At 43.7% G+C, this 21397-nt stretch overlaps 1 protein-coding gene and 1 long non-coding RNA gene across 2 annotated transcripts in view; one reads left to right on the top strand and one right to left on the bottom strand.

Annotated features, from left to right (window-relative positions):
• LOC107534674 (uncharacterized) overlaps nt 1-11022 on the bottom strand; it is a 27643-nt gene extending 16621 nt beyond the window's left edge. Inside the window, exons 1-2 of the long non-coding RNA XR_001602958.2 lie at nt 10963-11022; nt 9282-9316 (exon numbers count right to left, since the gene is read on the bottom strand). This is a non-coding gene — a long non-coding RNA (uncharacterized LOC107534674). The remainder of the gene's footprint in view (nt 1-9281; nt 9317-10962) is intronic.
• On the top strand, nt 10905-21397 carry F3 (coagulation factor III, tissue factor). Its single transcript, XM_016209835.2, has 6 exons — nt 10905-11004; nt 12129-12231; nt 15987-16177; nt 18091-18269; nt 18825-18984; nt 20237-21397. The coding sequence occupies exons 1-6, from the start codon at nt 10905-10907 to the stop codon at nt 20371-20373; spliced, it is 870 nt and encodes a 289-aa protein (XP_016065321.2). The 3' UTR covers nt 20374-21397.

Genomic DNA, 21397 nt, shown 5'->3' with positions numbered 1-21397 from the left:
AACTACAACTGAGGCTTAGATGTTATCTCTAGGGAGGTGACTTTCTGTATCTGGCTGTAAATTGCTTGGCCCGTTTGTTCAGCTCTCTGTCTCAGTTTCCCCATTCCACTTGCCAAGGAATTTCCCTAGCTTCTTACTCTCCTGCCTCAGCAGGAACATCTTGATCTTTCTGGTGCCCTGCAGGACCTCACCCTGAGCTGACGCATATCGAGTGCTCAGGGTGAGGTGCTGGTCAGGTGTACATGCTCTGGAACCAAACAACCTACTTCGAGCCACAGCTCTGCCACATCCCAGTGTGTGATCTTGAGCAAGTTACTTTAGATGCTAAAATTGTTTTCTCAAGGGGCAAATTATAGCATTTGCTTCCCAGGAATTTCACGAGAAGTAAATTATATCATCTTAGTACATGGTAAGCACTCAAAACATGCGGGATGTTATTAGTGACCAAATCACAATGATCTAGGCAGAAATGTTTATCAATGCTGTTAAAACGATTACCATTGAAGTAGTATTGGCAAAGAGAAACCTACTCATTTAGGCTGGCACTTAGAGGAGATGCGAATGTTAGGAAGTGGGTACTGGGGGGAAACCATGGTAACTTGTTCAGTATCATCAAGAAGGCTTTGAAGAATTGAGGTTTCAGAATCTCTTGGTTGAAGGGAGAATCTGGTGAATTTACTTGGAAGAGTCTCATAGGCAAATAGGAGAGTCCCAGAAAATTGCTCTGTGCCTTACTCTCTGAGATGTCCCTCTCAAGTTCTCTCCTTCCCACGGCACTGCCCAGAATAGTACATCCCTGCTGAACTCGGAAAGGAATGGACACTGAGCAGCAGGTGCAGAGCCTGTCACACAACCAGCTGCCACCTTGCCTTCCCCTAGGACATCACCCGCCCTGTCCCCTCTGTGTGATGTGCCCTATAGGTGTACCTGCTTAAGTTCTTCTGCTCTGAGAGCAGTGCGTTCATTGTGTGCCGACTGCATGGCTGGGTCTCAGTAATCATGGGCAGTGTTATGGCTACAGTAACCATAATTATTGCATGTGCTAAGGCGGAAATAAAATAAACAGACTTACAAGCAAATGGCCCCTAATATCTGAGTTAATTCCAGTGACCAAGAAATGATAGGTCTGAATTTGGTCTCAAACTCTCATAACCAGTTTATATCTGGAAACATTTGATGCTTTGAACTAAGTCAATTTAGAAAGCATGTTCACAGAAACTAGGAACTATAATCCATAGAAGATAACTGTCAAGTAAAAAATTTCATAAGAAATTTGGAAATATTAACTATTCAATGTGAGTATATATCAACCATGAAAATAAGTTTTGGCCCCCATGTCCAAGTCTCTAAGATAGCAAAATCTAGAAGATGAGCTCTGGACCACTGTTTCATTGTGCCCATTTCATCCTCAGAGGAACTGAAACCCTGAGACATCAGATGGCTTACACACGTGTGCACACTGTACACACATACAACATATAAATGTGGAAGGAGAGCATACCACATTTCCATGACCACTCAGGATTTCAAGGCTTGGCTATTCATAAGGCCTCAAAACCCAGTGTGCTTTTCTCTGGGATTAACTGAACTATTTGAATTAAAGGCTTAACTTGTCCTTAATCCCCTTGAAATGCTGACTTAGAGAATAAGTGCCCTGCCCAACAGGTCACAGGCACAGAGGGAAGGAGAGAGCCAGCATGCACGCTGCCTTAGCAACAGAAAGTGCTCGGGTCAGAGATCCAGGGACCCGATCTTCTCGCCGGTGTCAGAGACAACATACCATGGTTAGAGATCAAAGCAGAGACAAGGGTAAGTGCAGGGGTGAGATAACTGTCAAGTGAAAAATTTCATAAGAAATTTGCAAATATTAACTATTCAATATGAGTATATATCAGCCATGAAAATAAGTTTTGGTTCCCGTGGGGAGATACCACATACTAGGAGAAAGAACACAATGGCCAGAGCTGAGGCTGCAATGTAGGGAGCATTTCTCTCGGGAAACTTAAAGTGGGTGGAACTCTCTGTGACAGAGGACCTCGGAGATGAGACCTTGTTATTGTTACCCATCACTGCACGAGGTTATGGTAAACATTCCTACCCCCGGGCTAAAAAGCAGCTGGGAATCAGAATCTCTAAGTACCGCCTGGTAGAACTGAGTTAGAGGGTGACCTTTCGGCCCTGTGTCGGTGGAGGCAATGTGACTTTCTCAGGCACGGGGACAAGGTGCTCCTTTCTCTCTTGGGATATTCAGAGGCAGCGGGTAAGAACTTGTAGTTCGTATCCATACAATCAGTTCCAAGCTCCTCTCCGTTATAAAAATAAAGCTCTCTGCATTTCCCCCCACAGCTCCCTAGCATCACACACACTAACTCAACTGCTGCCCCCATGGGATTCTTCTCTCATGGCCGCCCTAATGTTTATTGGAACCTGACTGCCAAGTGACAAAGATGTTTCTGATGGGAGGGAGGAAAAGTGCCCAGGTGATTTTCCCTGGGACCAACCTCAGTCATGAGTTCTCAGACACCAGCAACATTTTCCTAAGATGCTCTGAATGCGATGTGGCAATGGCTCCGCACTCTGTGCACAAAGGCAGTGACTGGCTGTTCAACAAGTTCCATCATGAGCCCAGACATTTGTATCATGGTAACAAGTGTGACACAACCTTTTAAGGGAGAAAAGGCATGTGGAAGACCGATGGATAGGTGGAGGTGATTATGGGTCAAACTGGCTCATCAGCTCAGTTGTGCCATGAACTGGAAGTGAAACAGAAAGACCCTTCTAACCTAACTCTGGTTTATTCATGGTAACCACGGCCCCTATTTCTTAGCGAATGATAGAAGTGCTGAGGAGGATCTATTTCATGTTGTCAGGGCGAAAAAAAAGCCATGTTCAGGTAGAATCTTCTTTTTTATTTTTTCTGCTCTCGAGAGGGAAAAATCTGGATGTGGAAAAACATTAAAGACTGCATGAGTTAGAAACAAAGCAAAAGAAGGAGCCCTTTATTCTCAAATAAGACTAGGTTTGGGCTTGGCTTTCTTTTGGAAAGTCCTCTTATTTTGAAGCCTCGAACTTCAGAGAGGGCCAGCTTCACAAGGCAAGGAACATTAGGGAAAAGGGACTTGAATCCAGGGGGTGGCTACCACTGGTAGTTAGGGAGGCGCACCTCGGAGCTCAACTGCCTGCTGTCAAATCCCAGCTCTGTCACTTCCCAGCTGTGTAACTTTGGGCAAGTTACTTAGCCTCTCTGGGCTTTGGGTTAAGTCATGTATATAAAATTCTACCTACCTCTCATATGGTTGTCCTGAGGATTAACTAAGTTACTACCTAGAGGATGCTAGAATAGTAGTTTATGGCCATTTTTACTGCTTGTAAATAATAGAAATAGGTTGCTCCTGAGGGCCACTGAATATTTCCAAAATATCATTTGCTTTTCTACTGGCATCATGACATCAGCTAAAAGGAAATAAAAGAGGCTAGTAGACAGGACAAAGCTACTCTGCAGATTTCTTGGATTCTCTCAAAGTTACATCATGTCAGGGCTATGCTTAGTTTACCACCCATTCTCTTGGAAAATATTTGATGGTAGCATCTAAGCATTAGAGGTACTGGTGTTCAGTGTAGGAACAAAGCAAACACATCCCCACCTGCATGATGCTTAGGCCAGAGTTGAAGAAAACGACATCAGAAGTAAACTCCATTCAGGAAAATGAATGTGATAAGAGGGTAAGTGCAGGCTTCTGGCTGTTGTTCAGTTGGAGGGTTGCACCTTCAACAGCCCTGTATCCCCCAGGTGCCCAGCACAGGTCAGGCACATAGTGGATGCTCAATAAACATTCATGGAATTAGGGATACAGCACTTACTGTGCTGTGTTGTATGTTTCATGTTCTTTATCCCATAACCTTCAGAGCAAGAAGGCCTTCATTTCTATGTTTCCTAGCACCTAACACCACGCCTAGCACATAGAGTAGGGGTCCATAATTATTTACTGAAATATCTGAATGACTGATAAAACCTAATGTATCTCTCCCCTATTCAACTGTAGAGGCCAATCTTGCTTTAACCCAAAGAAGTGAGAAACTTAACAAGATTAGTAACCCAGTTATTTTTAGGAATTAGGTCTTTTAGTACTCATTAAGATTATACATGTAACTGGTTTTCTGCTCAGTCTCAGCCTCAGCTCCCAAGACCTTGTCTTTTTTACTAAAAGTCTCCTCCTTTAGTGTTTGACCTTTAGGATCCCATCCTGTCCACCCCCATCTGTTTGGACATTCCTCCGTATTTTTCCGTGGGCTATCTTCGTCTTTTAGCAGCATAACATGGTCATGTCCCAGCCTCAGTCCTAGGCTTAGTGGTATCTATTGCTTTCTGTCAAGCCACTAACTTTATCAACCTGCTCCTTCCAGTAGCAAACCCACCCCCTGGCCCCAGAAGTGGACACACAACCAGGCCTAGACACATGAACCAGACCCAGGAGTGAGCATGTGCCCCAAGCAGGGACAATCAATGTCATTCTCTGGCACTGATGTCTGGACTCTGGTGCGATGAAGCTGAGAGCATGCGGCTCTGGGGCTGTTGGCAGCATCTGGCCCTACTACACGGAGTTCATCTGCAGAATAAAATGGAGATCAGCTGAAATAAGAGATGCGAGAGAGCAGGCAAGGGCGAGAGACCCGGTTTCAAAGGCCCTCACTTCGGAAGCCCTTTCATTGGGCTGTGAGCTTCCCAGGCTCATACCCTATGCATTCCCCTTGAATTTGAGGTAGGCTAAGCAGGTCGCTGTTGCTTGCTAAGGGATTTGTTGTCACTATAGACCCTCCCATGGAAACACTGTTCACATTTACATCTTTGAGCAAACCTCTAGGCAAAAGGTCCTCAATCCCTATCCTCAGCCTCAATTTCTTCCCAAGCCTTGGCACCCCACTGCGAACTCTCTGTGCTGGGCATTTTCCCTGGAAGTCCACTGCCCTTTGACTGCAACATGCCTAGAACTCATCATTATTGAGCTGCCAGCCTTCTCTTCCAGGCTCTAACGGGACCTGTGTGGCCACCTTTCTCTGTCCCAAGACCTCATTTCCTCTCTCCTTCTGCCTCACTCATGCTCAGACACTAAGTCCTACTGCTCCTTCCTTCACACTGCTCCCTACAGCTATCCTTCCTTTCTACGCCTCAGCCACCATGTGGGGCAGAGGCTTAGCTTCTTGATGTGTCCCCCTGACTCAATTCTTCTGATATACCTTGACCAGAAAAATAAGCTTCTTAAGGTACTGTCTGCTGAATCAAGTTCAGACCTCTTAGTGGAGCCCACGAAGCTGGCCACAAGCATCTTTCCAGCTTCTAGCCACAATTCTCACCTACAAGACCCCTACTCTCTAAACCCATTACACACGGCCGCTCTCTGCTCACCCCTCAGCCTTTGGCCCACCTCTTCCCCCTGTGTTCCCCTGCAATCCAGCTCAGACATTGCTTTCCTCAAGGGAACCTTCTTTCATCACCCTACTGAAAAGTAAACTCTCCCCTTGGAGGTCCCAAGTACCTTTTAGATCTTTAAACAAAGCTTTATGGATATAGAGGACCTACTATGTGCCAGGCACTGTGCCGGGCAGTCTCTGGGCAACATGTCCCACTTCATTTACACTGCCTTCTCCCCTGGAGCTGTCCCTGACTAGTTTCCAAGATGTTTTAGAAAAGGAACTCATAAAATAGTTCCTGGAGCATTGCTTTGCACATAGTAATCTCTCAATAAATATTTATTAACCTGTATAAGGCAGGATCTTGGTTAACAAATCCATAAAGGATAGGAGCTCTAAAACAAATATTATTCTTAAGATTAAGGTCTAGGCTTAAGACCAATCCTTTCTATTTGGTCATTTTAACAGCTGTCTATGAAGTTTACCAAATTCTGAAAATCCAGTCACTGTCACGGTAACACAAGCACTCTCTATAGTATATCTCCTTTTACTTCCCTTATGATAGAGAATATGAGTCATTTTATGATTTGTTTGTAGCTGATTTAGAACTTTGAGTTGCTATAATGTCATAGCTTAAAGGGTAATGGTTTAGGATGGCAATTACAACTAGCCAAACATTATTCACATGCTTCCAGTGTGGAAATAACTTCCTTTATCCAGGAATTACTTCCTGGCTTGAAAGTTCTGATAGAGGAGTTGGTGTAATAGGATGGAATATTGTCCATTAAAGGCAGCAAGTGACTGAATGGGTATAACACTTTGGAGCATCTGCAAATTATGCTATATTATGTCAACAAATAAATTATGTAAAAAAGATTGAAGCCTCACATACGAAGCTTTAAAATTGGTTATTTCACTAATGTTTTAATTCTTTATCTGAGGAATTCCATGCTTAGTTATATTTTTTGTTAGACTTGCCTTTTTATAGCATCATTTTTCTGTATTAGGATTTACTGTTTCTTTCCATGTGCAAAACTTTGCGAGTTCATCAATACATTCAAATTGATGAAGTCCATGTACTTCAAGCTCACAGATAATTTTCTGAGTTAAAGATACTTGTTTGATGGACTAACCAAGACACGCCTAAATCTTACTTTGTTTGTATGGAATAAAATTTATTAATAAATTTTATTGTTAAAATTGTTTTATATAGAACCCAGAATACTGACAGAAAATCATTCAAACCATTAAAGTTGAGACAGTAAATAGGAGTGATGATATGTCTCATAGGAAAAGGACTCTGTTTTATTCTGTATAGTCAGAATCTAGCAGAGAACTCAGCATCAAGTAGATATTCAAGTATTTATTGAGTGAACCAATTTCTGTTCATCAAATTAGTACATATGCCAAGTATAAGGAGTTTTGGAAATGGAGAATTAAGAGATGCTTACATAAAATGATACCATATAAAAACTTTCAAATCATATGTGTTATATTAATAAAAACATAAGTTAAATATTTTCATTTTAAATGACTTTTTGTTACTAAAACAATACACACAAATTATATTTATGTTTTTATTTATTTTGTCACTATTGTATGTAGGGAATAAAAATAATGCTCACTGTTAATCAAAGTGAAAGTGACAAGTAGTTTGAAAAGCCTTAGATTTATAAAGATAGTTGTATGCTGAAAATACTAATCCTTGCCTAACATTTCAACTGGAAGCCTTTTCTCTAAAATTATACTTTTCAGTATATGGGTGCTATGTGATCACTTATTTGTCAAAGCTTTCTTTAAACTTTAATAGAAGGATTTTGAATGACCAGGATAATAGATTACACTGTATGGGCTTTCAACTATTTAATCTTGGCCTTAATGTTAGCTGTTGGACTAGCTATAATTATTTTTACAAAATGCATAATCATGACTGCCAAATTTCTCATGACTAACTATACCCTGCCAGATGTGTTTTAGGTTCTGCTGAGTCACTTTTTTTCCCTCAGAACTCTGTGTTCCCACTCTTAATTCCCTCTGGTCTTTTCTCATATTTTCCCTTTTACCTGAATTTGGGATAGAATGGCTTCATAGCTCTTTTTGCTATTTCATATGCATGTAATAGTTTTACATGAACTACTCTCAATTGCACCTGCTATCACCCTTTCCTGAGGAGATATATATTTTGTACAATTCATTCTGAAAAGTCATTAAGCCTTGCTATTCAAGGAGAGCTCTCAATGGCTTCATCATGTGGCTGAAAATTCTCCTGACTCACCCTAGAGTCCAGTCTTTTGCAAAAATGCTAACCAGTTCCCAAATGTCTACATTTGTTTTCTGCTCTTCAGCTACCTCTCCTGCTGATTAGATTTTCTGGCTGTAGCAAGGATCAGTAATCACTAGTTAGACAGCTGGAGCTTGCTGTCAAGTGATGCCTTGAAACCCACAATGGATTTATATTTTCTAACCAATCTGAGCATTGGACACTCACTGACCAGCCCTGAGACAGAAACATTTCAATGACAAATTTCATCTCTAGAATACTAATGAAAATATTTGGCTGCATGCAAGGTTCCAAAAGTATTCTTTGATTCAAAGTGTACTAAAAGCTTACCATGCGCTGGTCATTGTGCAAAGGGTTGAGAAATATAAAGAAAAAAAAACACACCTCCTTATTTCCCCCAAGGAGCTGTAGGGGGGAAGACAGACAACAAATATAGTCAAGATCAAGTGAAGCACGCAATAAAATCAAGTCAGTGAAACCGGTGGGAAGTACTGTAAAAGCACAGAGGAAGGGCTGCAACATCGCCCCAGTCATCTTTCGGCTCCTCATCAACCACATTTCATCACTGGTTGTGCAAAGGCAACGAACGCAGCCTCTCCTACACGTCTCCCTGCATGCGTGTTTCAAGGAACCACCATCAGGATATTTCTGCTGGACAACAGCGAGTTCCCCAAACTGCAAGTTTGTTCCACGCCAACTGCACAGCACTGCTAAGTGCTTATAGATGACTAAATAAATACAATAAGCCTGGGCTTAGGGCCCAGTCGTACTTGCGTGCATTGGGAATAGAAGAAAGCATGGCAGTTGAAAGAAATCTCCTGAGGTCAGATAGACCTGACTCCAGGTTAGGCAAGCTGGTTCACTCAGGCCAGGTGGCCTCAGGATTCTCATCCGTAAAAGGATATCTGTGAGGTCCCCTCCAGCCCTCCGACATTCTAATATCTAATCATAAAGGGATTGGTCAGGCCAGCCTGGTTGTCATTATAGTTCAGGAATTTTTCAAACTCCTCAGAGTCTCCAAGATGTATCATATAGGAGGGAACATTGGTAACTGCTAAGCTTGACTTTACTGAAGGGGGTTAAAAAATTGTGTAAGGTCAGTGAAATTTTTTAACAATCAGTTTGTTCCTGTACAATCAATACCAACCATGAAATTTTAGAAATGTACTTTTAACAGTGCTGAGCATCTGGCCACAGTCTGATCAACCAGGAAAATACTTTGCTATGAGATGTTATTTATCATGGCAAATTTTCTTCCTCTTCTTCTTGAAGATAGTAATAATTTTTAGCGTTTTAGTAAATATTCTATATTTACTCCAAAATCCATGCAAACACCCAAGAAATTCCTCTCTTCTCTGCCCGATACTTTTAGTGAGTGTGCAAAATAAATATTTATCAACCTTTAAGGTACCTTTTGCATCACAATCTAATGTAAAACATTTTTCTTATCAAATTGCTGATCTTGACATGGTTTAAAGCCCTTTCTGATTTCAGGACAGTTGGTGGCTCCAGATGGAACCTGTAGACAGAGTGATAATTCCTTGGGTCTTCTGACACACTTGATTAAAATGTAACATTTTCTCCTACTTACCTTCAGCTCCAGAGGACAAAAAGATCATATTCCATCTGGATAAAGATCTGTTAAGGAAAAGGACTCAGGCAGATACTGCAACAAGGAGGATCACGTGCTTAGTTTGCAAATAAAAACTTTGTGGGTTTTAGAGCTGGAAGAGAGCTCAAAGAGGAAATCAGCAAGTGCAGCTTCCAGCTTCCAGCTTCCAGGACGGAAGGACTGCAAGAGCTAAACCTGGATGTGCTATTTCAGTTCAGGCAAAGGGAGAAACTAAAACTTTTTACAAAGTTTTGCTTCTTTTGAAAATGAGGGTAATGCTATGGCTCAGCAGGCTACATGGAAATGTGTGTGCAGCATGCACTAAAATGCAAGGCTGGTTTCCCTAGGGAAAAAAAGTGGGGGAGAAGGCGAGAAAGAAAAGACCACTGTCCCTGGGAAAACTCTCCAGTCTGTCTTGGAGGCAACTACAGAGTAATAACGAATGCTGGGAAGTACTTGGACAAGCCTGTGTACAACGCCACTCACTAGAATAAGGGGACATTCTCTTGCCTAACCGTGTCACAGCAGAGCCCAGAAGAAGAAGCCAGAAACTAATTCAGAAAACCCCAAATTTAGGACTAGCGGCACGACAATCTGATTGCATCATTTAATTTCATTTTTTGTTTCTCTGCACTTGAGCGGAACTCAGTTCCACAGATGTCTTCTTCAATGTGAGAACAATCCTTTCTGGAACCACAGGGCTGCAGATGTCACCCTGGAACTCTCCCACAGGCAAAATGCCAGGTCTGGGGCTGCTTTTCCAGGGTCACTACCCTGAGTCACTCAGGGGCTAACTGACCTTCGGACCTGTGGGCAGACACCTGCCCCTGCACCACCTTTATGGATCCACGCTAAGGGCCCTGTGGGGTAGCTCGGCCAGGCATCATTGCTTTCGGGGTGCAAGACCCTGCTCATCGCCGCGCGATTCCTGGGCTGCAGATTCCAAGGCTCAGCCCCAACGTGGGCCAAGGGCGGGGAGGGGAAATGCCCTCGATGACCGAGGGGAGCCTAGGCCCCTAGTTGCTATTAAACTAGGTAAACGCTGCCGCTCGCCCGGCCGGGACAACACAGTGTCCCCGAATGGAAGGAAGAAGCCCTCTCCTGCACCCCAAGAACTCCCTCCAACGCTCCTTCTCCGTCGTCCCCCCACAGACCTGCTGTCCACTCAGGCTGCGCGGCCGTGTCGCCGGCCTCGATGGCTTGGGGCCAGGGGGCTGGAGGGTCAGGGGACCTGGAGGGGCGGGAGCCCTGGTTCCCCTCGGCGCCTGGAGCCTCCTGCGACCGAGGGGCAACTTAGAGCTCGGCGGCGCGTTTGAATCACGGGTGAATCACTCCTTGCAGGGTCCCGGAGTTTCCTACCGGGCGGAGCCGGGGCAGGGGTGTGGATTCTTCGGGGCCGCCCACCGCGGCCGGAGGGGCGGGGAGTCGGGAGCGCCGAGGCGCGGGCGTCCGCGCGGCCCTTTATAGCGCCCCGCACGGGCTCCCCCAGACTCGCGCTCCCCGCGTCCCTTCCCGCGCTCTGGCCGAGCGCGCCTTCAGCCCATCCTCCCCAGCCTCCGGGGCGCAGCCGAATCCTCCCGACCTCACCACCCACTCTTGGTCATGGCGACCCTCACCGGACCCCGGGCGCCCTGGCCCGAGGCCACCGTCTCTAGGATACTCCTCCTCGGCTGGGTCCTCGTCCGGGCGGCCGGAGCGTCAGGTGAGTGGCATCCGCCTCCCTGAAGTCGTGGGGCGCTCTGCCTGAAGGAGAGGGGGAGAGTCCCGGCCGACAGGGGGCGCACTTTCTGCCTGGAGGTGCCCCCCGCGCCCGCGGAGCTCGGTCGCGCTCCCCGACCCGCGTTTGAATGAACCGGGGCCTGGGCGAGTTGGAGGGTAGGTGGCTCGCGCCGGGGGTTCCTCCCGCATCTGTAGGGATGCTCGCTGGGAGGCAGGTCGCTGCATAAGTGAATCTGTGGCTCCAGCTTTAAGTTTAGGGAAAGCGCTTCCCAGTGACCTTGAGGGTGGCGCGTGGGTCCGCGCCTGCAGCGGTTTGGACACCACCCTTAATGAAGCGCGCGCTTCACTTAATAAAGAGTGAAGTGCGCACTCCGTCTGGTCTTGACAGCCCTTGTTTTAGACTGTGAGAGACAATCCTACTGCAAAATGTCGCTTGGATGGAAATAGTACATTGTCCGTGCCCCAATATGCCTGTTTGTGTGCGAGGCAGGCCGGAGGCTGAGCTGCCGAGCATTGGCAAAGCAGACCTTAATAATGAAGCATCCTAACCAGTGCACATGCCCCCGCGTGACAGGAGCGCATGTGCCCGGGTGTCTGTGGAAGTTTCAGTATAGGGACATTTTAGAAAAAAATGGAAAAGGTCAGGATTGGGCTATTTCATTATATGGGCCCCAACTCCTCTCACACACTGGGGAGCTGCCCTTTTCCATAACTTATGCAAGACCCTTCCCGGCCGCCTTCCCGGCCAGAGTTCAGCCTTAGAATCCTGTGCTCCCCCAGCTGGGCCATGGAGGCCCGGGCACTGAGGACCCCTGAGCTGGGCTTCCAGGTCAGGTTATCACAAGGAGACCCCCATGAGTGATTCCAAACAATAACTTTAAGGCCCTTTCCTGAGATCCTACCACGAGGAAATTCCGGGTTAGGGGAAATTTTGAAGATTTTTTTTTTCTCTTGATAATTCAGGAATGAAGCTTTTGTAGTTGGAAAAAAATTACTGGGAGGTTTATCGTGATGTTTGGGGAGTAAGGTGTTTTATACCTTCAGCATGAAATCGTGTGCTAAGAAGTTGATGGAATAAGAGCTGTTTCTCTTTTGTTTACGCTACAGGTGTCATGGTAGCATATAATTTAACTTGGAAATCAACTAATTTCAAGACTATTTTGGAGTGGGAACCCAAACCTATCAATCACGTCTACACTGTTCAGATCAGGTAAGCTAGATATAAAGAAAGAAAAATATGGTTTTTGATGTTTCTTCTTTCCTATGCTGAATACAAATGTTTTTAAAGCTGATTGATGGGTGAGAATATTTAATAGAGGACGTGGTAATTTGCTGACCAGGGCCATACTCTGTTAAGCCTGCAACATTTCCGGACCTTAACCTGATAAAACATTTTAATTGTTTTTGGAGGTGATGGGAAATTCCTAAGTGGAGTGGGAGCTGTGGAGAGGTGAACCTTCCTGAGCAGGCCACGCTGGCACCGACAGATGTGCTGCTGGAGACACAGTCTCACCTAAGCGCATGCAACTTTTTGTGTAGCCTAGACTGTGAGCCTGCTCAAACACGCTAGGGAAGAGATGGGCAGGAGTGCGGATATGTACATCGCCCGAAGCAATGTTTGATGTGTTCATTCTTGGACTTATAATTCAAAATTCGGTTGCATACAGGATATCGTAGGAGGTCAATTTGGTGACTCACCCCTCGGGAAAGGGCTGCCCTGCTCATTTAACCTGGTCTCTGATTGACAGCTCTCCCCAAGGGTCCATAATTCAGTATATTCAGTCTTAATGTTGACGTGTCTTCCTTGATGGCTTTCACCATATTCTTGCGAGTTTCTGGTTTCTGAAAGGTTCTAGGAGGCTTGGTGGAGATCTTATTAATTAGAGGAGAGCAGCTGTGGAAATTATTTTAACACTAATTGTATAAAGACACAGAAGTTTCACTGTCTAAAATGAAAAGTGTTTTGCTTTCTGTTTTGTTTTGTTTAGCTTGTGTCGAGCCTTTTGTAGCATTAGGAATGCAACTCCTTCGTATGGAGGGGGTCTTTTAGGGGAATGTTCTTGCTTTTCAAAATGAACTTCACGACCAGCAAAGAAGAGGATTTGTGTGCGTGCGCACAAATGCGTGTATAGATAGAGGGAGGGAGGGAGAAAGAGAAAGGAATTTCATAACCTGAGGTCATAATTATGATTATGGTCAAATTTGTCAGTTCAGATTCCACTAGTCAAGAATACAGAGCTGACATTTACTTTAGTAGACACTTTTCTTCCAGAGACTGAAAATAGCATTCTAGGAGGGATGCTTACCTCCTAAATGAATTCAGCCTTATGTTTAGTGAACATGTGGAAACCTATTTATGATTTACCTGATTTTTAAACATAAGCCTTTGTTAACTCTCAGCTCTTGGATTTCCCAAGGCTGTTATTTAAAGTGAATGGGGCCCCTAATGTGCAGACATCTTAGTGCAGAGCTGCCGCTTAAGAGCGTCCACGGACACAGGGTTCTTGTTGCCCTGGGAAGGTGAGGGATTTCTTCATGAGTGCATTGATGGTGAACATCCAGCCAGGTCTGGAACCAAGGTCTCCCCAGGATGCCACCACCACCACCTTCTCTGGTGGGTCTGCCACAGTTGATGTGAGCCCCCATAGCTGGGAGAGGAAGGAGGGTTGGTGCCAAAGCACCGAGTGTCTCCTTACTCCTCAGGCTGCTCTGTGAGGCTCTGTCTCCTCAGTGGGCTGCCTCCCCTCCCAGTTTTTTTCTGTAGAAAAAACATCTTAGCCTGCCCTCCTCTTTATCTGCTGCTCCTCTGCACCCACTACGGGCCTGTCCCCAGCAGGGGGCGCCACTGCTGGGCCTGGAGCCCCTACTTGGAGCTCCAGTTGTATTTTTCCCATTTGGAAACAGTTTCAGTGAGGGGTGCACAGTGTTATTGGCTCGAACAGTGCAACATCACCTGTAACATGGATTCCATGGGAATGTTTGAATTCTAAAACAGATCTTCCAAAGCTTCTAGAAAACAACCTGCTCCTCCATTGATGAGTCTTGATTCTGTTAGAATTTTTAAGTAATGAAAGCAGGACTTTTATTATTTCCAAATCAGGAGATTTTGTAATAAATACCTAGAGAACCCTCAAAGGCTTTTAAAGTGTTAATGCTGGTGAGAGTGTTCAGAGGAACCTACTACAGAATTGCCCCTTCATTACCTCTTCACACAACTTCACCAACTTTACTAGTTTTGGTGATATGGTGCTTGTCCTAAATTTTGCCCTAGAGTACTAACCTGCTAAATGCATTTTGCTCACTCTGGAGTTAAGACAGCCTCTCTACTTCTATCACAGAAAATTAGAGGAATCAAAGAAATCAGAATCTTTCTGTATCAATGTTAGTTTGCGAATTTTAGGGCAAAGAGTGTGTTCACCCATACCTTAATCTGGTTATTTAGTTCAGATTTTTGAAAAATACGTATTTATGGATCTTATGCATAGATTTGGACTATTTAATTCAGCTTGTTTTCTCCCTGATTTAACCTGCTAATGCAAACCATCTAATACTCAACAAGGCCTGGCTGTGTGTAAGCCTTACAGCCTTGCTATTTAACAGCAAACACAGAGGCATGGACCCTTGGTACCAAGCAGACCGTGTTCAACATTAATTTCTTAATGAAGATATCAGTGTTAGGGGACAACAAGGAAGGGAGAGATCAAATCTGAGCAAGGAGATCTGGAAATTCCTGGGAAAAGTGTGATTGGAACATAGTCTTAAATGGTGGACGGGGCTGTGGCCGTCGATGATGCTGAAGAGAAGGGAAGAGCAGTGTGGCTGTCCACTTACAGGGGACAGAAGTGTGTGGGTCAAGTTGCAATGACATTTATTTATGAATTGTTTGGGTCCTTTAAAATAATTTTATATTTATAGAAGTTCTTTAAATCATTTCCTCTTCGATGAGGTCTTAAACAGAAAGCTCTTTTAGCCTCTTAGTCTTTCAGACTTTATTAGAGAGGTACTACCTGCATTGATATTCTATTATCTTTAATGGGATGTATTCACATCTTGTAAAAGTGAGGGAGGCATATAGTAGAATGAGAGGAAAAGACCCAGTTCTCACTTCGTTAGTTATGTGACCTTGTAGTTACTTAGCATATCTGAGCTTCAGTATCCTTGTGTGTAAAAAAGACCCAGTACCTCCTTGGAAGGATTGCATTAAATGAAGTAACATGGCCTGGCCCGGCGTGGCTCAGCGGTTGAGCATCGACGTAGGAGCCAGGAGATTGTGGTTTGATTCCCAGTCGGGGCACATGCCCGGGTTGCGGGCTTGATCCCCAGTCGGGGGCGTGCAGGAGGCAGCCGATCAATGACTCTCTCATCATTGATGTTTCTATCTCTCTCTTTCCCTCTCCCTTCCTCTCTCTGAAATCAATAAAAATATATATTTTTTAAATGAATAACATGTGCAAAGGGCCTAGTACAGTAGTTGGCATGTAGTTAATTCAATAATTGTTAAATAACCACACCAATAATTGTCATGATAAAATGTAACATATAGAACATACTATATAGGCTTCATTCTTACTGCATGGACTATATTCTACAGAGAATATAAAGTGTGATATAATAAATAGAATATATTAAGTAATAAATAATTGGGCCTTAATAAAAAACCATCTACATTTTAAGAAAGATATTTAATAAAATGGTTAAGAGCACAGACCCAACAAACTGCTGTCTCGCTTTAAGTCTAGGTGTGTGACTTTGAGCTGGTCACCTAATCTCATTTTGCCTGTTACCCTACCTATGAAAACAGAGATGATTACAGAGCCACTCGAGGTTACTGTGAGGACTCAAGTGCATAGGAGTGCCTGCTCACGAGTGGTTGTGGATGCTATTATTGTAACAGCACAACAGCCAGAAAGCCATCTGTCTTGTTGGATACAAATCACAATGTTCCATTTCTCTTCCTTCCTTCAGCCGTATATTAGGAAATTGGAAGAGCAAATGCTACTCCACAACAAACACGGAGTGTGACCTCACCGATGAGATTGTAAAAGACGTGAAGCAGACCTACACAGCACGGGTCCTTTCCACGGCTGCAAATGCCACCAGTTACACTGGGGAGCTGGTGTACAGGAACTCCCCAGAGTTCACACCTTACTTAGAGAGTAAGTAGTTAGGTTTCATTCTTGTTGCTATAAGCTCCTGAATCTTCTTGTGAGCTTATGACCCCTAGGTGCCATTAGATAAAAAAGTATTTCTCCATAACCACATCTATTTTCTTAGAAACCAGAAAGTGCCCCAGCCCTCTTCACTTATTTGGGTGTGGTAGGAGGTTCACAGAGCGTGAACTTTGGAGTTCATAAGTGTCAAGTAACTTTCTCCACTGGCCTATCCCCAGACCGTACCAGTAACAGTCTGGATGGGGCGGGGAGACTAGGAAATCCACCAAGGCTGGGTTTCAGTGTTTCTCCATATATATTTCAGAGATTATATTGACATCTGTATATATGAGATTTTATATATATAAATATATATTACATATATTATATACACACATAGTATCCTAAAAATTCTGTCCTATCATCAGACCAGAAGGCCTGGTTTATGGTTTTTCATAGTCACAAATGTAGAGGGAAAGTCCAGTTTCCCTCTGATCGCAGAATCAGGCTTGCTGGCCTTTTTCAACCAGTTGTCCATGCTTCAAGTCCCGTGCTGTGACCACGCTTGCCCAGCCAGCTCCCAGTCTGCCTCCGTTGTGCTGGTTTTTAAAAGTGCAGAGTGCTTTCCTCTTTAGTTTTTGCTCCAGTAAGCTGACCTTAGTATCTCCTAAGGGAATGCGCAGGACTCCTGCCAAGTTGGAGATTACATTTTTTTGTCATGACTGTGGTTCTGAACTAGGTGTTTTAAATAAACATGTAGCACAGTGGGAAGGGTGAAATCTTTTAAGGTCTTTTTAAGGTCTTTAAATTTTCAAAGATCTTTTAAGAAGACCTAGAACGAAAGGTCAAAATGAAAGTGTGATGCTATTGACGCTTTTATACCTCTCTCTCTGACCACCCAGTGAGAGAATAGTTTCTCCAGGCAGGGAGGGTGAGAAGGGACAGAGGGACAGTCAACCAATCTTTCCCCTCTAGTATCTACTCTGAGGGTCGAAATAGAAGGTAGCCTTAGCCCAGGTGAATCTGGCTGCCTTCCCTGAGCCCTTGTTTGCCAAAATCTGTCTTCAGACTCTTTTACTGCCTTTCACTTGTATGTCTGTCAGGGCCCCCAGGGGTTTAAACACCGCATCCATAGCTACCTCGGGGAACCCCGCTGGGTCATGGACTGCCCTTCTCCTTCCATTGACAGCATCCTCTGCATTTTCTGTTACAGTCTTTGAGTTTCTTGTAAGCCATTTCAAATCCATTTTTGGTACAAGATAGAATATATTTTACATACTTATTTTGCACATGTTCACGCATAACTTGGCTCTCGTTTGAATTAAATTATTGGGATTGGTTTTACTGTCATTCAACCAAAACACGTGAAATCACTGAACCCTCCAGAGTCCCAAGGATTAAATGGGTTCCTCGAGGTACCAAGGACATTTCCTGGGCTTTCCCACAGCCCCTAAGTCATTGTACCTAAAATATGGAATCTTGTGCAACTGTGTTGTTTAATACAATAGCCACTAATTGCATGTGGCTGTTGAGCACTAGAAATATGGCTAGTGATGTAAGAGTAAAAATACACACTAGATTTTGAAAAATATCTCCAAAAGTTTTTAGATTGATTACATGCTAAAATGATATTTTCCTATATTGGGTTAAATAAAATATATTATTGAAATTAGCTTCACCTGTTCCTTTTCACATTTTCTGATGTGACTACAAGGAAATGTAAAATGACATTGGGCAGCCCTGCTGTAGAAGGTCTCAGGGCCCAGTTCTGGTGCCTCCTCGCTCACTATCGCCGGGGAGCTGGTTTTCTGCAGGTGTTTTATGAGGGATGACCAAGGTGTTATGAACTGTGGTCGCTAAATGGGATTCTAGTTCATAGAGAGTTCTTTGGTTCCAACAATGTTTATCTTCTGTTTTAGCAAACCTTGGACGGCCAACAATTCAGAGTTTTGAGCAAGTTGGAACAAAACTGAATGTGACCGTACAGGATGCACAGACCTTAGTGAGAAGGAATGGCACATTCCTGAGCCTCCGGGATGTCTTTGGCAAGGACTTAAGTTACACGCTTTATTATTGGAAAGCTTCAAGTACAGGAAAGGTGAGGATTCTTTCATTTGTTTTTATGACTTGCTTTAAATCACGGGACCTTGATTTTACAACCCACTTCTTCCCCAATTCAAAAATAGCAGAACAGGGTGGTTGAGAGGGCAGTGTGGTGGAGTGGGAGGGGGTTCCTACTGTCCTGGTTCTACCTGTGACTTTCAGCGACCTTGTGACATTGGGCAGGGCCCCCTCGGATACTCAGGTTCCTCAGCCAAGAGGCTGGACCAGAAAATCCCTAAAGTTCCTGTCAGGTCTCACATTTCTTTCTCTGTTGAGGATCACAGAGGCAAAATTCATTTTCCATTCAATAATTAATATATCATGCGTTTTTTCCTTACTGCAAACATCTTCTGAAGGTGCTAAATTGGATAGCTCTAGTCTTGGAGAAACCATCTTCAGCAGTTATCACGGGGAACTGTTTAGCCGAGCCACTTCTAATCCTGTGCATGTCAGATGTGTCCATGTGGGCTTTTACCTCCACAGTGACTGAGTAAAGGAGAAAACTCACTTGAGGCCCAGATGAATTAAGAACTCTTTTATCTTTTAACAGAAAACAGCCAAGACAGACACTAACGAGTTTTTGATTGATGTGGAAAAAGGAGAAGACTATTGTTTCAATGTTCAAGCAGTGATTCCATCACGAAAAGCTAACCAGAAGAGCCCAGAAAGTGCCATTGAGTGCACTAGCCCTGAGAAAGGTGTGTTCAAAGGTGAGTGTCAGGGATGCACAGACGCCTTCCAGAGGACCAGCTGCACCCTCAGAACCAGGATGTACTTTTGTTCAGAGAGAAACTGTCTTGGTTTTTCTTGGTTTTGTGCTTTGGAAGTTACTCATAATTTTAGGCATTTAGAACTGTTTTTGTGTTGTTCCCTTATAGTAACAAGTATTTTCTTCAACACCTACTATGTCCTAAGCTCTCTGCTGAGCACTGGGCACACGGTCATGTTTGAGGTTTAGCATCAATCACAGATTTCTCTGGGCATGTTTTCATACTTAAATTCTAATCTTCGGGGTTTGAGGGGAGCATCTGCACCAGCTGTGAACACCCACAATGGGCTGTTCCCACCCACAGAGGATATAAGGTCTAACCCATGAAGGGCAGGGAGCAGTTCTCTCACATATGCTCATGTACATGTGTCCATGCATGTGCACACACCGGGGCCCACACATGGTGAGGAGTGGTTCCTAACTGGAACTTCTGTGAGTGTTCAGACATGTACATGAGGCTGAAAGCCTGTGAGTCTCCCTGAGTACTTTCAGGGATGAAAAGTCCAAGGATAGTAATGATGACCTAGCTCCTTGCTAAGAAGAGATGTGAAAATTTAAAAAATGCTTTAAAGTAAATTCTCTTCCATTTATTGACACTGACAGAAGGAAAGGATTCTCCTTCTCTCTGGTCCTGCACCCACAGCCCTCACATCCATCTTCCTAAAGCCAGCTCGAGTCCTGCTGCCCCTGTCTGCGTGCACATCCCGGGCACTGCTTCCCAGGTCTCTTCTCTGTCTGCTGACATGTGTCCTTTGAGAACCACCAGGAAGCCTTCTTATTGTCCCAGCCAGTTACCATCTCTCTTCACCTGAATTCTGGTAGCACTCTGGGTGTCTCTTGGCACTGAGTGTTCATGTTCTGTAATCATTGCCACGAAAGTCAGCATTATTTTTAGCCACTTGTTTCTGACAGCTGCTCTTACTTCAACCTCCGTGTACCTTCTCTAGACTATGAACTTTATTCAGTTTACTAAATGGCCCACTTAATGCTTTTGTCAATTGCCCTAAAACATCTAGGGTTTGGCAAATTCTTTCCTAACCCAAATGCATTGTGGTGGAAAGAGTGGAGGAAAGAAATTTCAAATTACGCAAAAGTGGGGTGGTGTAATTTGGAGTTAAGCCCTTAGTTCTGTCCACTGATAAATGGAATACGAGCTCTCTCCCCACAATGACTTGGTGCCTTTTATTTTTCAGACACGTTCTTCATCGTCGGAGCAGTGGTGTTGGTGGTCATCATCTTCGTCATCACCCTGGCCCTGTGTCTGTACAAGTGCAGGAAGGACAGAGCAAGGCGAGCTGGCAAGGAGAACTCCCCCCTCAGAGCTGCATAAAGCAAGCGGCGCTGGAGCTGCCAACTTCTGCAGAGTTTATATTGCACTGTGACCAAGAACTTTTAAGAGAACAGAATATATGAAAACAAAACTGAATATTTTGGAGCATGGAGACCCTTGGGCCCAAAGAAAGTTCTTTATCTGACTGTTCTCACGATAGGCATTCTGGTTTTGCCACCAGTGCTAGTCACTTTGGAGTGTAATGAACGGTACGACCAATTCCAAGTTTTTAAATTTCTTTTTTTTAACACTATGGCGCCTTTTGCACAGATCATGCTTTAAACTGTATGTTCTACACTCAAGACGAAACCAGGTCATCTAAGCAAAAACAAATGAACAAATGCCTTAAAAATCCTGGGTGGAATTTTTGAGAACTTTCCAGAGGCTGACTTCAAACCATGTGGGTGCATAAAGTGGAAATTGGGTGGGCTCTTCTATCATATGTCTATCCTTTTTAAATGTGGTGTTTAGGTTCTTTTTTTTAAGAGATTTTTGGGAGGTTTAAAACAATCAGCAAACTTTTACATGAATGTGTTATATGCAGAAGACGTCTCCTTTGGGCACGTTCCCAGTATGCATTACAGTTTAGCACTTTAACTGACTTAAATGCTGTTGATTAAACACTTGATAGCTAACTATATTTTTATAAGACTACTATACAAACCAACTACATAAAGTTTATGATTTAAGGTACTTCAAGTTATATGGTCAACATTGTGTATATTTATATAATTTTTTAAAGGTTTTATATATGGGGATTTTCTATTTATAGAGGTAATATTGTTCTGTTTGTATATGTTGAGATAATTTATTTAATATACTTTTATATAAATAAAGGGACTTGGAATTGTGACTGTTGCATTTATTATATCTTCCATTTATTGTTTTTGATTTGATCTTTGTATTCGTTGGCTTGGCTGCAGTAACAAAGGACCCTAAAATTTTCAATGGCTTATAACAGCATTATTTTTATATTATTTTTATTTCTCACTTACATTAGTTTGGTGGCTGTGGGTTGACTGCA

Source organism: Miniopterus natalensis, chromosome 9 (assembly GCF_054644295.1).
Source record: "Miniopterus natalensis isolate mMinNat1 chromosome 9, mMinNat1.hap1, whole genome shotgun sequence".
Lineage (NCBI taxonomy): Eukaryota > Metazoa > Chordata > Mammalia > Chiroptera > Miniopteridae > Miniopterus > Miniopterus natalensis.
This window is presented reverse-complemented; position numbering and strand designations above follow the sequence as displayed.